Source organism: Blennius ocellaris (assembly GCF_963422515.1).
Source record: "Blennius ocellaris genome assembly, chromosome: 16".
NCBI lineage: Eukaryota > Metazoa > Chordata > Actinopteri > Blenniiformes > Blenniidae > Blennius > Blennius ocellaris.
This window is the reverse complement of record NC_137665.1, coordinates 15,059,361-15,072,930: the sequence shown is the minus strand read 5'-3', so window position 1 is coordinate 15,072,930 and position 13,570 is coordinate 15,059,361. Positions and strand designations below refer to the sequence as shown.

General features: G+C 42.0%; 1 protein-coding gene across 1 annotated transcript in view; it reads left to right on the top strand.

The window, feature by feature from the left end:
* Positions 1-6,721: 6,721 nt before the first annotated feature.
* The window catches only part of LOC308141594 (microtubule-associated serine/threonine-protein kinase 1-like), a gene marked incomplete at both ends in the record, with an annotated part of 52,799 nt that continues 45,950 nt past the window's right edge, over positions 6,722-13,570 (top strand). Inside the window, one exon of the mRNA XM_080511797.1 lies at positions 6,722-6,760. Within this exon, the coding sequence (XP_080367923.1) occupies positions 6,722-6,760 (39 nt within the window). The remainder of the gene's footprint in view (positions 6,761-13,570) is intronic.

Sequence of the window (13,570 nt, the reverse complement as noted above, 5' to 3'; positions counted from 1 at the left end):
TATTTTCTTCTAACCAAAATCAACCAAATCTTGTCAAGGGAGACATATTTGGTAACACAATAAAAACAAACCAAATTCAAATAATGATAATTAAATGTTTTCATAAGCATAGGCTAAATTCTTCTGATAGTTAAAATAACATTGTGAAAATGAAGGGGTCTCTGACCCATTAGAAATGCCAAAGTAAATGAAGCAAAATAAATCAGTTTAAATCAAATCGCAATGGAAATTGCATGCAAGTGTAAGAGACAACATCTCGATGTTATTCTGAAAGGTCAGATTGACTTCCGTTATCAGAACGGTGCTACAATTTCTCCTCTTGGCCTCCTGGGGGCGGACTGATGTAGATGTGGAAGAGTTGAAGGCACGATTGAAGGCCTCAAGTTGTCAACTGGACTATTATAAACTGTTTACGGCAAACAACACATTATCATCTATTCCTTTTGAAAATATATAAACCAGCTGCAGCAAAGTGTTTTTCTCTTGTGTGTAGAAATGACATCGCTCAATGATATTCACTACACAAGCATAATTTCATCGAGGTGTTGAGTTCGATGAGTGGTGGTTAATCAGTGATCTGCAGATTTTCTTGACTTCTCTTCACATGAACTGGAAATAAAGCTCTTCCAACCAGTAACTTACCAGTTCGCAGCTTCTTGAAGGAGCTGTTACGCTCCCAAAGAAGAGCTGTGGTTTCGAGCATCACGTCACAGTGAAAAGGTTTCAGTTGGTTTCTGTATGGAGTTTGTATAATTTAAATAAAGAAAATATTAATTTAAACTGATTTGAAGACGTTTAGGACGTCTGACGAATTGTTGGAATCAGTGTTGCATTTTCCTGCATCGCCATAAGGGGGCAGAGTTGTTTCATTTAGAAGAGAAAGCGCAAACAAACATGAGGAATAAATGCAGCTGATTGCAAATCCTTAGAAAACTATTGGAAAGTTATCGGATATGAGTGTGAAGTACAGTCTGTGATGGCTATTGCTTTGTGCTAATTACAAGTTATTTGTCATTTCTCCTTAATGTTTGACCTAATTTATTTTCTCATTAGCGAATTGTGCATTTCTTTTTGTCGATGTATCACAATTTGTTGCTATAATCTGTTTTTATTCTCTAATTTAAAGATTTATAGTGTGATGACAATGATGATGATGATTATGAATATTAAATTATCAAAATAATGCGAGTAAATATAATGAATACAACAATAAACATCCTTTTTGTTGAGTTTACATTTAAAAAAAAATCTATTCATAGTTTCAGGATGATCTCATATATTGACTGTAAGATAGGTTGCATGCCTCTCCACTGATCTCTGATTTCCAAAGACCTTTCAGTGAAGCTCAATGTTATGTTTTCATAGTCGTTGCTCTTTATGTTCCTTGAAGTAAAATGAGCTAATGTGTTATACAATCACTGCACACATTGTATTTCTATTGAAATCCCACACAGCGTCCCAGGTTTTCTTAAATTCTGACTATAGAACCAACAGTCCTCAGGTAATGTGTTAATTTTATATTTATTAATTTTTTTAATGGCATGGTTGTTGTACAAACGACAGACCATCATCCATGTGGCTTGACCTCATTTTATCGGCAGTCCAGTTGTGGCTTGTGGTGATGCTGCAGCTGGACGGGAGAGGAGGCCGTGATCCGGAAACACCTCGTCTCCATCTGCCCACATCACACACACACACACACACACACACACACACACACACACACACACACACACACACACACACACACACACACACACACACACACACACACACACACACACACACACACACACACACACACACACACACACACACACACACACACACACACGCCCTGGATTATTTAGGACAGTTGAGAACCAGTTGTAGTGTCATTAGAGTGTTTGAGGCCTTGACTCACTTTCTTCTTCCCATAAGCAATTTGAAGGAATTAATAATGGGATTATTGTTAATATTATAACAAATTATTGATTCCTTGTATTTTTTTAGTTGCAGATTTTCAGTAGTTTAAATAAACAAGCTGTAAAGTACTTCTGTCCAGAAAGAAACCAGGGTTTGAATCCCTCAAAAACAATCTCTCTGCTGGAACAGCAGAAATCCTCCTCCTCTGAGTCTCATCTGGTCATTATTATCAGTGTGGTTAGGGTTAGGGTTAGTGTGACGACAGTGGTATGAAATCCATAAATGCGCGACATCCTGTACTCCAGGGTTCTGTATATTTCTCTGAAGCTAACATTTAGTGCTGGGCTAATGAGGATGTTTTGTCCTTCAGATTTTCAGGGATGAACACAAGTACTCCAAACAAAACTGAGCAGTTGTTACTCCCCAAACTCAGAGGGATTACACGCTGGTTATGTAAAAGGATATGAGAGTGTGTCAGCATGTCTATGTTGAGCTCATTCTGCAGCCGCCATAACCACAAAAAAAAATCGTAAAATTCTGTGGGGTGTTTCTTCCTCGTGGCGCCGGTGGCATGACATGAATCAATAGCCTCTCGCTCTCTGCAGCCCTTTTCAATGCAGCATCCAGACTCAGTGATGGAGCTCAGAGCAGAGGGAGGACAAGTTTGAGTGTTTTTCTTCTTTAGGTTTTTACAAAGACGACAGGACAAAGCACCGCCGTCAGTGCTCAGGTGATCCGACTCGCCACTGAAAGCCAGGCGGCCCTGACAGCTCCGTTTAATCCAACAACCGCCTGCTTACTGCAGCTTTTCTGGCCTGGTTTGGCCTCGAACACAGTCAAACACAGCAGGGCAACTTTTTTTTTTTTTTAATCATGGTTCAGAGTAGGAGTTTAAACTAAAGGGCGATATTGAGCTAACTCTGCTGGTCCAAATGTCCACATGTAATTAAGTTGCCGGCGTTGTACAAATAGTTTGGGCTTCCTCTTGATATTTTGACAGATTGTTATTTACAGTCTGTCTCACTTCTGTCATTGTCGTTATTTTGAATAATGTCCAAACTCCTGACATCGCTTATCGCGTATCGGTATCAGTATTGGTATTGGTATTGGTATCGGTAACGCTTGTTGTGGAAATGAAGAAGCAAAGTAAGTGTTTTCTAATCACTATTTGCACAGAATTTCTTTTTTTTTGCATTTGTTGCTTAAATAGGTGACAGTTGTTTTAGTCCCCAGAAAACTTCTCACATCTCCCGCCTGATTCTCCATCTCTCTCTCTCGCTCTCTCTCGCTCCACGGGGGCTATATCTCTTTCTTCCTTTCATGGCCTGATCCATCCGGGCAGGGAACACTTGATGTGTTCAGACATTCGGGATTGTGCATCCAAGTGCTCATGAACTATCCAGTTTCCTCCAGGAGTGAATTGCACTGCACTGTTGGGGAACTGTTGCATAATAAATACAGAAAAGTGGCGTCATCTTCTCATGGACTCACAATGTAGGAAGGAGGGATTGAACTGTCTGTCTTCACAAAGTATTAAACTATATTCTGGATACTGTCTCACCTCATCTCGCACTCAAGGGCAACCTTCTGCTCAGAGACTCCACAGATCCACCTTTTCCTTGTATTTTTTGCTTTTAATTTACGTGTAAACATGGAATTTGTATTCAAAATTATAAACAGCAATGTACGAGGATGTCGCTTCATTATCTAGCTTTGTTTGAAACGGTTTAGAGCAGATGTTCAAACTCGGAACAGAACATTTTGAAGCCATTTTTCATTGATGCCGCCTGCTGAAAAATAGACTAAACCGCATCCTCTACCTCTTCAATTTGTCTGTGTTCATCATACATGTGATCACAATCAATCAATTCATTGATAAGGAAAGGTTGGTGCTGTGTTTGTAATTTCATGGGCTGGAATGGATCCAGATTGGACCCCTCTTGTTTTGACCTCCCCTGGCTTAGATTGAGATTTTATATTTGCTCTGTTAAATTCACATTCACATCAGCTTGTGTGTATCATTAAAGCTTTGTTTTGTTCTCGTGTTGGCCTGCAGTCAGAGGAGCAGCTGATCGCTGGGGATTCTTCTGTAGATTGGTGGTAGATTGGTTAAATTTCTTGTTTTGTCCACTGATAGCAAACTCTCGGTGTGTCAGTCTGCCCCAAGATAGGAGATAGATTGTTTCGCTGACAAAATATGTGTTTTTTCAAGCTCAGTGTAGAGCTTAACGATATGCGGCAGACATCAGTAGAATGAAGACGTAAAGACGTGCAGCATTTATGGAATTCTGACTGATAATTCTTGAAATGTTATTTAAAAGAGGCCCAAATTTCAAGCCACTATAGTCAATGAATCTTACAGCCGATAGTTGAAGAAGCCTCGTAGCAACTATGCAATAAAATAGCTGAACACCGTTTACAACAATGATGAGTTTGTATCAATTGCACAAAACCTGCAAAAACGTTTCTATTTTGCTATATATCAATTATATACCTTTTGGAATATTTCATGATACTTCGATTTTTATTACACTAAAAATTCATTATTGTCAGGTATCATGCTATTGGCCATGAACAAGGCTATGGAAAGCATGACTATGCAGACAATGGAGATGAACATTTTATCCTCAAAGCAGAAAAACCAAAAGACTTCTTCTGGCTATTCTTCTGCTTCTTCTATTCACAGTTGTGATTTGAAAGCAGATCATAGCTCTTCCTTTAAATGCAAGCAGTCTGGACGCCTGCTTGATGGGTCGTGGGGCTCCTGCTGTTTGGACCACTTGCTCCATATGTTATATAAAAACTGTGTGAAAGTCCTAATCCCCAGCGAGGCATTATGCAACGACTCAGTCAAAGGGCTGTGGGTCTGCTGGGATCGGAAGTATAGCGATGGGTGGCAGCGGGGCTCTGCCCAGCATGACTCAGCAAAAACCGTCTTAAATTGTGACGATAAGCAGCAGATTCTGCTCAGGTGTGTTCATTGTTCATGTCCCATAATCTTGTTTTCAAAAGATTACACAAGCTTTACATGGCCAGAATCAGGTTTCAAATTCATAATCAGAGTTGTATTATGAGGTAAGAGTATAGGGAAAAATTACATTTTGGTATAAATATTTTGTTTGGCCAACAGTGCCGATCTGATATTGTAGTGTTGCTGCGAAGCAAAATCTGATCTGCTTGTTATAATCAGATGGATATATTATCAGCAGGCAGATGTTGTATAATCTGGATATAATCTGATGTGATGAAAGATGCTCTAAATTTGTTTCAGCAATAACGTTTAAAACTTTCGCTTGTTTCTTTTTGCAAAGCAAAATTGAATCTGTCTTATTAGTAATTTCATAATAGTAATTTCTTGTATTAGTCAAAACTACACGGTTGGCTGTTGTTACTTACTATTTCAAGTGGTTTTAGCTATTTGAAATCACAGTTCATATCTATTATATAGAAAAGCAGGCAAGTAATTAAATGCTTAGCTGTTTTAGATTTTGCCCTTCTTAATTACAGTTGACCTTATTATTTTATATATATATATATTATTATTATTATTATTATTATTATACATATATACGAAAGTGTAAGCAGGGGAGCTGTAGAGTTGCAGGTTTCACGACAGTTACAGTTTCAACATAAGACACACACATATTCCCTCTGCACGTTTCACCCCGCAGACACACACACACACACACACACACACACACACACACACACACACACACACACACACACGCACACACACACACACACACACACACACACACACACACACACACACACACACACACGAATACCCCCCCCCCCCCCCCCCCCCCCCCCCCCAACCGGAGAGCGGATAATCCCGTGTCTCTGTCCGTGGTGCTGAACTCAGCTGGCTCAGGCCGCTTTGACGCACCAGCTCCTCCATCCACACTGCGCGTCACCGGGTGGTGGGGATCAACACGGTCCGGTCACAACGGACACCTGAGCGGCCTGCCTGTGTGTAACACACCGGTGGTATCTTCTGGATCAGAGGGGGTCGGATGCTCCTCAGTTTATCCGAGGAGCGCGTAGGAGGAGGGGCAACGGGGAATCCCGGGGACTGACTGTTTGCAAATATCGCGTTGCTGCTGCCGCGCTGCTCCGTGGCTGCACACTTCAGAGGAAGTGGACACGGGAGGATCAGAATAAGTGCTTTTTTTCCACGATTGTTTGCCTCCAGGCAATGTCAGCCCGTCCGAGGACGGAGCGCGTCTCAGCGAGGCGCAGTAATGTGTGAAGAAAGCCAACGATCGGCCGCTTGTTTGCACGGAGCTTTGCGATAACGCCGTCCCTTTGTGCGCCCCCCCCCCCCCCCCCCCCCCCCCCCCCCCCCCCACGGTGACATTTATGGGGAACAAGAGAAGAAGTTGAGCGGTGAGGAGGTGGAGCTGTATTGGATGAGCTTTGCGGAGATCGCGGAGGCCTCGGAGCGCTGAGCGGGACGGCGGCGGAGCGCACGGAAGTCCGGCACAAGATGGTCCGGGAAGGAGCGCGGCGCGGTGTGGCAGTGTGCAGCTGAGTGAACCTCCGCTTCAGCCACACACCAAGGGACAATGCAGCAACCCGATACATTTATATTATCCTTTTGAAGTGGACTTATTAACGTGACACCATAATCCCCCCCCCTAAACTGTGTGCGCGCTCTGTTTTTGGCTTCGTGCGCGTCCGGACGCTACTGTGTGGTCTTTGCGTTAATGCCGCAGCCCGGTTGTGTCGGATCACAGTTTGCTGGAGTCTCAGTGTTAGCTCGGGGGTACCTCCCTCCATCAGGGCCATCCAGAGGATTCCCCACTGAGCCATGGATGACTCCGGGATCATAAGGCGCAGGAGGCTGCAGGTGAGCGGCTTTCATCAGGTTTGATTGTTTTCTCCATTGTTTCAGCTTCATCATTTCATCACACAGACTCCCGAGAGTTGGTCATTTAACCTCACATTTTGAACAAGCTCACTTTATCACATTTTAATATCTTCAGCTTTCAATGACTGACATGCAAATAAACATTTTACCTCATTTTTGTTCACTGTGCACACGAGATTACAAATTAAAATCATCCTTGAAGTTGGCAAATTAGACACTTAAATTAAATAAAACTTCAACTTTTTCCAAATGCACCTCTTGGTAAACAAAGCATGACTAAATCCAAGTAAAGAAAAAGTTTTAAAGGAAACTAGAGCTTCATTCTTAAAACAGGTGTATCGCTTTCACCATGTTGGTTTACCTATATATTGAATGTGTGGAGAAAATCAACAAACAACAAAACAGCTAAAATCACACCTAAAGTAGATTAGAAAAAATATTATTTCAATACTTGTATTAAAATGCTTTAACTCAGCTTGCAGCAACTGTAACTGTTCACTAATATAAGCACATTTTTATGAAAAATGGTGTGGTAATTTTACATTTTCTTCATGTTATTACACAAATATTGTCATAGCAGCTCATATTGCATCCAACAGGAGTTTATCAACAATTGAGATAGAAACTAACATAGTTAGCGTCAGTTAGCACTTCCTATAACACTAGCACAAGGTTGGTAATAAAATCTATTTTTAATGGAGATTGATTCTTCAAACATACATCGATATTTTTATTTTATAATTATGATTCTGTTCACATATCACTAATGTCCTCAGAGTCAGAATTAAGCGCTTATATTGAAGATATTTTAGTTTATCTCAGAATAACTGCTTGAAGAGGATCTTTTTTTTTACTTGTATTGTGATTGTAGATTTTCTTCATGTTATTACACAAATAATGTCATAGCAGTTCCTATTATGTCCAACAGGAATTTATCAATAGTTCATAAAGCCGTTAACACAGTTTGCTTGCAGTTAGCACGAGCTTCAACACAAGCTTGAAGCTCGTGCTTCAAGCTTGCGGAAAAAAAGAAATATTGGATATTAATTCTTGAGACATACATAACTAGTATCAGAAAAATATTCTTCAATCAATGCACAGATGTCTGACTTCTGCAGTCAATTGGCAGCGTTTATATCCAGGATATCTGAACTCTGCTCGCAATAAAGATGACTTTTCGATAGCACAAGGTTTTGTAAAAAATTACATAGTAAGTGCAATTTGTTTTCAGTTCATTACACAGATATTGTTGTATCAGTGCCGAGTAAACCCTGGAGCATTGTCTTAAAAATATATGTAGCACCGAAAACTGCCAGCATCCGTTAGCTTGTTGTTAACCACTGCAACCACTCGCACCACAAGCTCAGCATTGAAATCTGTTTAATTCTTAAAATTTGCCTAATTATAATGATTAATATACATATTCTTTCATTGATCTGCCTATCGGATGTCCTTGGAGTCAGAGGTTGAGGGTATTTTAACTCAACTAGCAATAACTGTTACTGTCTGCAAGCACAAGTTTGCTATTATACAAAACTATGTTGTTTTTATTACAGATTTATTGTCTCACTGCTTTTTATTACATTGGGGAGCAAATGATGTCAAGGGTTGATGTCCACATAAAATAAATATGGGAAAATATGGGAAATATGGGAAACTATAACTATAACTATAACTAAATAATTGAGCCATTGTGAACATGTTGTGTGATGATTTATTTAGTGTTTGGAATAACAGCGATCGCATAGTTTAACAGCAGAATTATTAAACTATGAGAAATGATAAACCACAAGTTGTGAAAGTTTCTCAGTTGATTCCCTGTAATTTTCCTGATAACCTCAGTGTTTTAGCTGTGTTGTTTTGACGGCACGTCACTCAGATGAAGCTTTTGTTCTGCACATGTCATGTTGGCGGCGGCATTGTGCCGTCGTCACGGTGACGCCAGCCTCTCTCTTGTGTGTACGTCTTCTTCTTTGGGTATCTTCAGTCTCCTTAGCGGGGTGTGCGTAATGAAAGGCCAGTCATGCATACTGATCTGACGTGTTCAAATGACTGAGCTCATGCATTATAAAGCCGACTGCTTAACCAGGGGTCACCCCCCCTTACTCTTCCTCCTCCTCCTCCTCCCCCTCCCCCTCCTCCTCCTCCTCAGTGATTCAGTGCAGAGAGCTGAGCAGCCATGAGCCCCTCAGTATGTGCATGTAATGTTCCCTTGTTCATATCAGTTATTGTGCCAGTGAGGAGGAGAATCGGGGGGAAAAGGGAGGCCGATAAAGAGAAAAGACAGAATAAAGGGAGGATTAGTGGCGAGGCTTGCTGATGGTTTCATGTCTCGTCATCCTTGCCGTGATGTACGACAGGAGCTGCCAAGGAATTAATCACACTCACAAAGTCCCTGGCATTTTATAGATATGGTCAGGCCAGCACAATGATGTATTGTGTGTGTTTGTGTGTGTTTGTGTGTGTGTGTGTGTGTGTGTGTGTGTGTGTGTGTGTGTGTGTGTGTGTGTGTGTGTGTGTGTGTGTGTGTGTGTGTGTGTGTGTGAGTGTGAGGCAGGAGTTTTATGCCCGTGAGTTATCTTCACTCCTGTGTGTCTGTGAATCTGTGTGTCGACATGTGATTGGCTCAGTGGGCTCTATTCAGCGGCTCTGTCATCCCCCAGAGACTCATCACACACACACACACACACACACACACACACACACACACACACACACACACACACACACACACACACACACACACACACACACACACACACACACACACACACACACACACACACACACACACACTTGCATGCAATCATTCCCACAGCACCATATGGTGACACACCCCGTTCCCCTGCAGTGAGGGAGTCAGGGGTCACTCCCATGATGCATTGCGATCTCTGTTTAGCTTTCTGGCTCGTGTGTGTAACGTCTGCGGCAACAATAACAATGAGATTCATGATAAATAGAAACATTGAAGTTCATGAAGTTCATCTCAAAACAACTTGGTAATTCCTCTGACATATAGATATTGGGAGTAGAAATTGTGGTAACACTTTATAATAACTATCCGTTATAAGCAGTTAATAAACCATTAATAGCCATTTGTTAATGACTTATACATTGCTTGTTGAATATTTGCTAGCAGTTTATTAAGGATTTAAAATGTATGAATAATTTCAAATTAATATTGATACTCATTCTGGCTGTGGCTGTGTCATTTACTGTTCTTGCAGAAGTTTAGTTAGTTTAATGAATAAATAAGCTGAAAATACTCACCGTAACCGATATTGGTGTGATGGTGGATCATTTGTTGTCTTTCAGGGAGTGCATACAATGCTAAACATTTCAGAGGCAGCTTAAGTAGCAATATTGTCATTTCACCAGTTTCTTGACTCCTAGTTTTGCTGCCTATAAATTATCTTAATGATGAACTAAGGAGAGAGTTTTCTGGGACAAACGGCCTGGAGGCCCAGACCCTATTGTATTTGTAATGTTTCTTATTGTTATTGTATTTTTCTTTCACTGCTGAGGCGGCTTTGAGCCCAAATTTGACCCCCTGAACGCGCCCAAAAACTCGCCAATTTTTGCACACTCATCAAGACTGGCGAAAAAATTTGAGAAATATAAAATTGAACCCCCAGAGTGCCAAAATGTGCCACCAAGAAACCACTATCTCCTCTGAGGAAGGACATCATGTCTGCTTCAAAACATGATTAAATGACAGAGGAGACTCTCCTGCTCAAAAATTCTGTTCAAATTTTGAAGGGTTAGAAAAAGGGAAAAAGAAACTCAAGATTCTCCCCTGATAGAACACCTTGAACAAGTTGCGACCGTGACTCTGATCGACAAAGGCAGCAGATCAGAAGCGCAACAAGAACTTGCTGAACAAGCCTTTTTTTTATTTTTTATTAATATGTTGTGGAGGCGGAGAAAGAGGAGACGGACGAAGGAGTCGAGTCGCTTTCTTTTATTTTCTCGCACAGCACTGACAGTTCACCTCTCAATAACCAACCCCTTTGTGTCACCGTACTTCCCCTGATAACACCTCCCCACTACCAACACCACACCACGTGACCGACACACCCACTCCATTCTGATAGGGAGACCCTCCCCCTCAGGTGCACACCACAATGTTTATTTTTTCCCGGTAAACAACAAAGAAGGCAACAACACAATAGCGCACATACAGCATTATCCATCCATCCATCCATCCATTGTCTACCGCTTATCCGGGGCCGGGTCACGGAGGCAGCAGTCCGAGCAGAGTTGCCCAGACTTCCCTCACCTCAGACACTTCCTCCAGCTCCTCCGGTGGCACCCCAAGACGTTCCCAGGCCAGCCGAGAGACATAGTCCCTCCAGCGTGTCCTGGGTCTGCCCCGAGGCCTCCTACCGGAGGGACATGCCCGGAACACCTCCCTAGGGAGGCGTCCAGGGGGCATCCGAAACAGGTGCTGGCTCCCTCTCCAAGGGTGCGCTCAGCCACCCTACGGAGGAAGCTCATTTCAGCCGCTTGTATCCGGGATCTCATTCTTTCGGTCATGACCCATAGTTCATGACCATAGGTGAGGGTAGGAATGAAGATCGACCGGCAAATCGAGATGAGAGAATTTATGAAACATTCCAAGTTACACATACATATATTACACTTGCAGTTTGTAAGTGATTCATTAAGAACAACTTGCACAATCAGGGGAATTTAAATGATTGACGGCAATATGGTTGAATTGGCAATGTCAAAATTTGAGGTAAATATCTTATAAATATCTGAGAATTCGGTCTATAAATAAAAGTTGAGGGGGGCCAGCAGAGGAACTGTCTCTCACTACGATAACAGCAGCATCTTGACTGAACAACTTGACATGTTAAAAGCCGATGATATGATAAACAACTGCAAATAATGTAAATGAGTCCATTAGGTTTCATGTGTGTCCCCCCCAACAGCTCCCTTGTGCGGATTTTTATACACACTGGCCTTCGGTAAATCTTTGTTGTTAATGTACATTTATTCTCTCGCATGCTGTGTGACGGTCGCCCCTCCTGCCCCCCCCCCCCCCCCCCCTGTCAGAGCCTGGACAGAGACTCCGTCAGCACCGCGGATGATGGCTGCTTTGCTCGCCGCCTCCTGGCAGCACCTCACTCTTTGATTGATCCCCACATTTCCCCTGCTCTCACCCGCTTCCCCCAGACAGGCTGGTGCAGCCCGGCCGAGCCACCAGAGAGGGAAACCTAATGCCATTTCGTTATTATGGGGCCTTTTTTTTATTTCTCCAGTGCAGCCAATATGACTTGAAGGACACGGCAGTGAGGGAGCTTTTATCGGCTGGTTTACTACCTGCATCAGACCATTTAGCTCAAACAGGCTCTCCTGACACAGCAGTGTGGGGATGTTATAGTCACAAAATAACTTGTGCGGGCATTTCAATCCCAGTTCGCATCGTGATATTTATGTTTTTGTGATGAGATTTGCTTAACCGTCCATAAACAGAGCCTGGGGGTTAGAGAAGAGGTGAGAAGCATCTCAAAGCAAGAGAATTGAGCCAAGTGGACTGAAGATGTTTTGGCCCCTATCAAAGTGTTCTCATCAGTTCGTGTTCCCTTGAAGAAGCTGGGTGTTGTGGCTGGATGGTGGGAGCTCAGGTATTTTAAATGAAAATGGAGAAATGCTACGAATATGAGACCAGTACAAATAGATGATTTTGTGAATCTATAAAATACACAGTAATAAAAATATGGATATATTTGAAGCATTATGACATGTTTTTATTTTAATGAATTGAACTGTGACATTTGATTGTAGTGGTTAGCATTCTCACCTCACAGGTTGGATTACTGCATTAGTGTGTTTCTGGATGGTTTTCTGGTTAGTGTCGTCAGTATTAATCAATAGATTAATTACACAATTTGTGCTACCAAGCTGTTAACATGAGAACGAGGTAGGTAGGTGTTTGATAGGATTCCTTCAAAATGTTTGGTTCCTTGTGTTTGAGTTCTCATGGACCATCGATGTGTCGAGATATTTAAAAGAAGAAAAAATATTACACTGCTGTGTAAACAACTATTGCAATATGGCACTTGCATATGATGAAATGTACTGATAAACCATCATAGTCACGTTTAAAAATGTCCAAGTTCAAAAGTCTGACATTGGATATATATCTAATTGGAGACGTGTGAAAAACTTCAGACAGAATTCTGCCTGATGTCAGATCAACATGTGAGCTCCCAGTAACTTTTTGAGTATTGCGCTTTAGGATTTGCTCTTCCGAATAACAGTGCTGCTTCTCTTGGCCCTAATTTACACCTTGTTGTGAGTGAAACCCTGCTGGGTGGTCATCGAGGCTGGATTGCTCCACCCGATTGGCCAAATAAGTTTCCATGCAGAATTTACTACACTTCAGTCTTCAGTGATATGTATATCATGCACAGTGAAATTGTGCGTGCCCACAGACAGCGTTGCTCATTAAGTTTCTTAGTGCTTAATGTGAATATGCTTTGACAGAAATGGGTTAATAGAAGGAAAAGTTCAAAAGGCCAGTCGTCACAAGGCAATGGGCCAGTGTCCCTCCAGTGAGAGGGTCGGAATATGAATCAGTGTTTCCACCGATTTCCTTCTCACAAACATGTTATTTGCTGTCAGAGTGACAGCCTGGGACCACCGGGGGAGATCAGAGAGCAGCATATAGAAGCTCATACGTCAGCAACCCCCACCCCCACTCCAGAAGGGCTCGATAAACCTGGATTAAAAAATAATAATACACAGTTGCTCCTGTCATATGAGTTGCTGGAGTAAAGC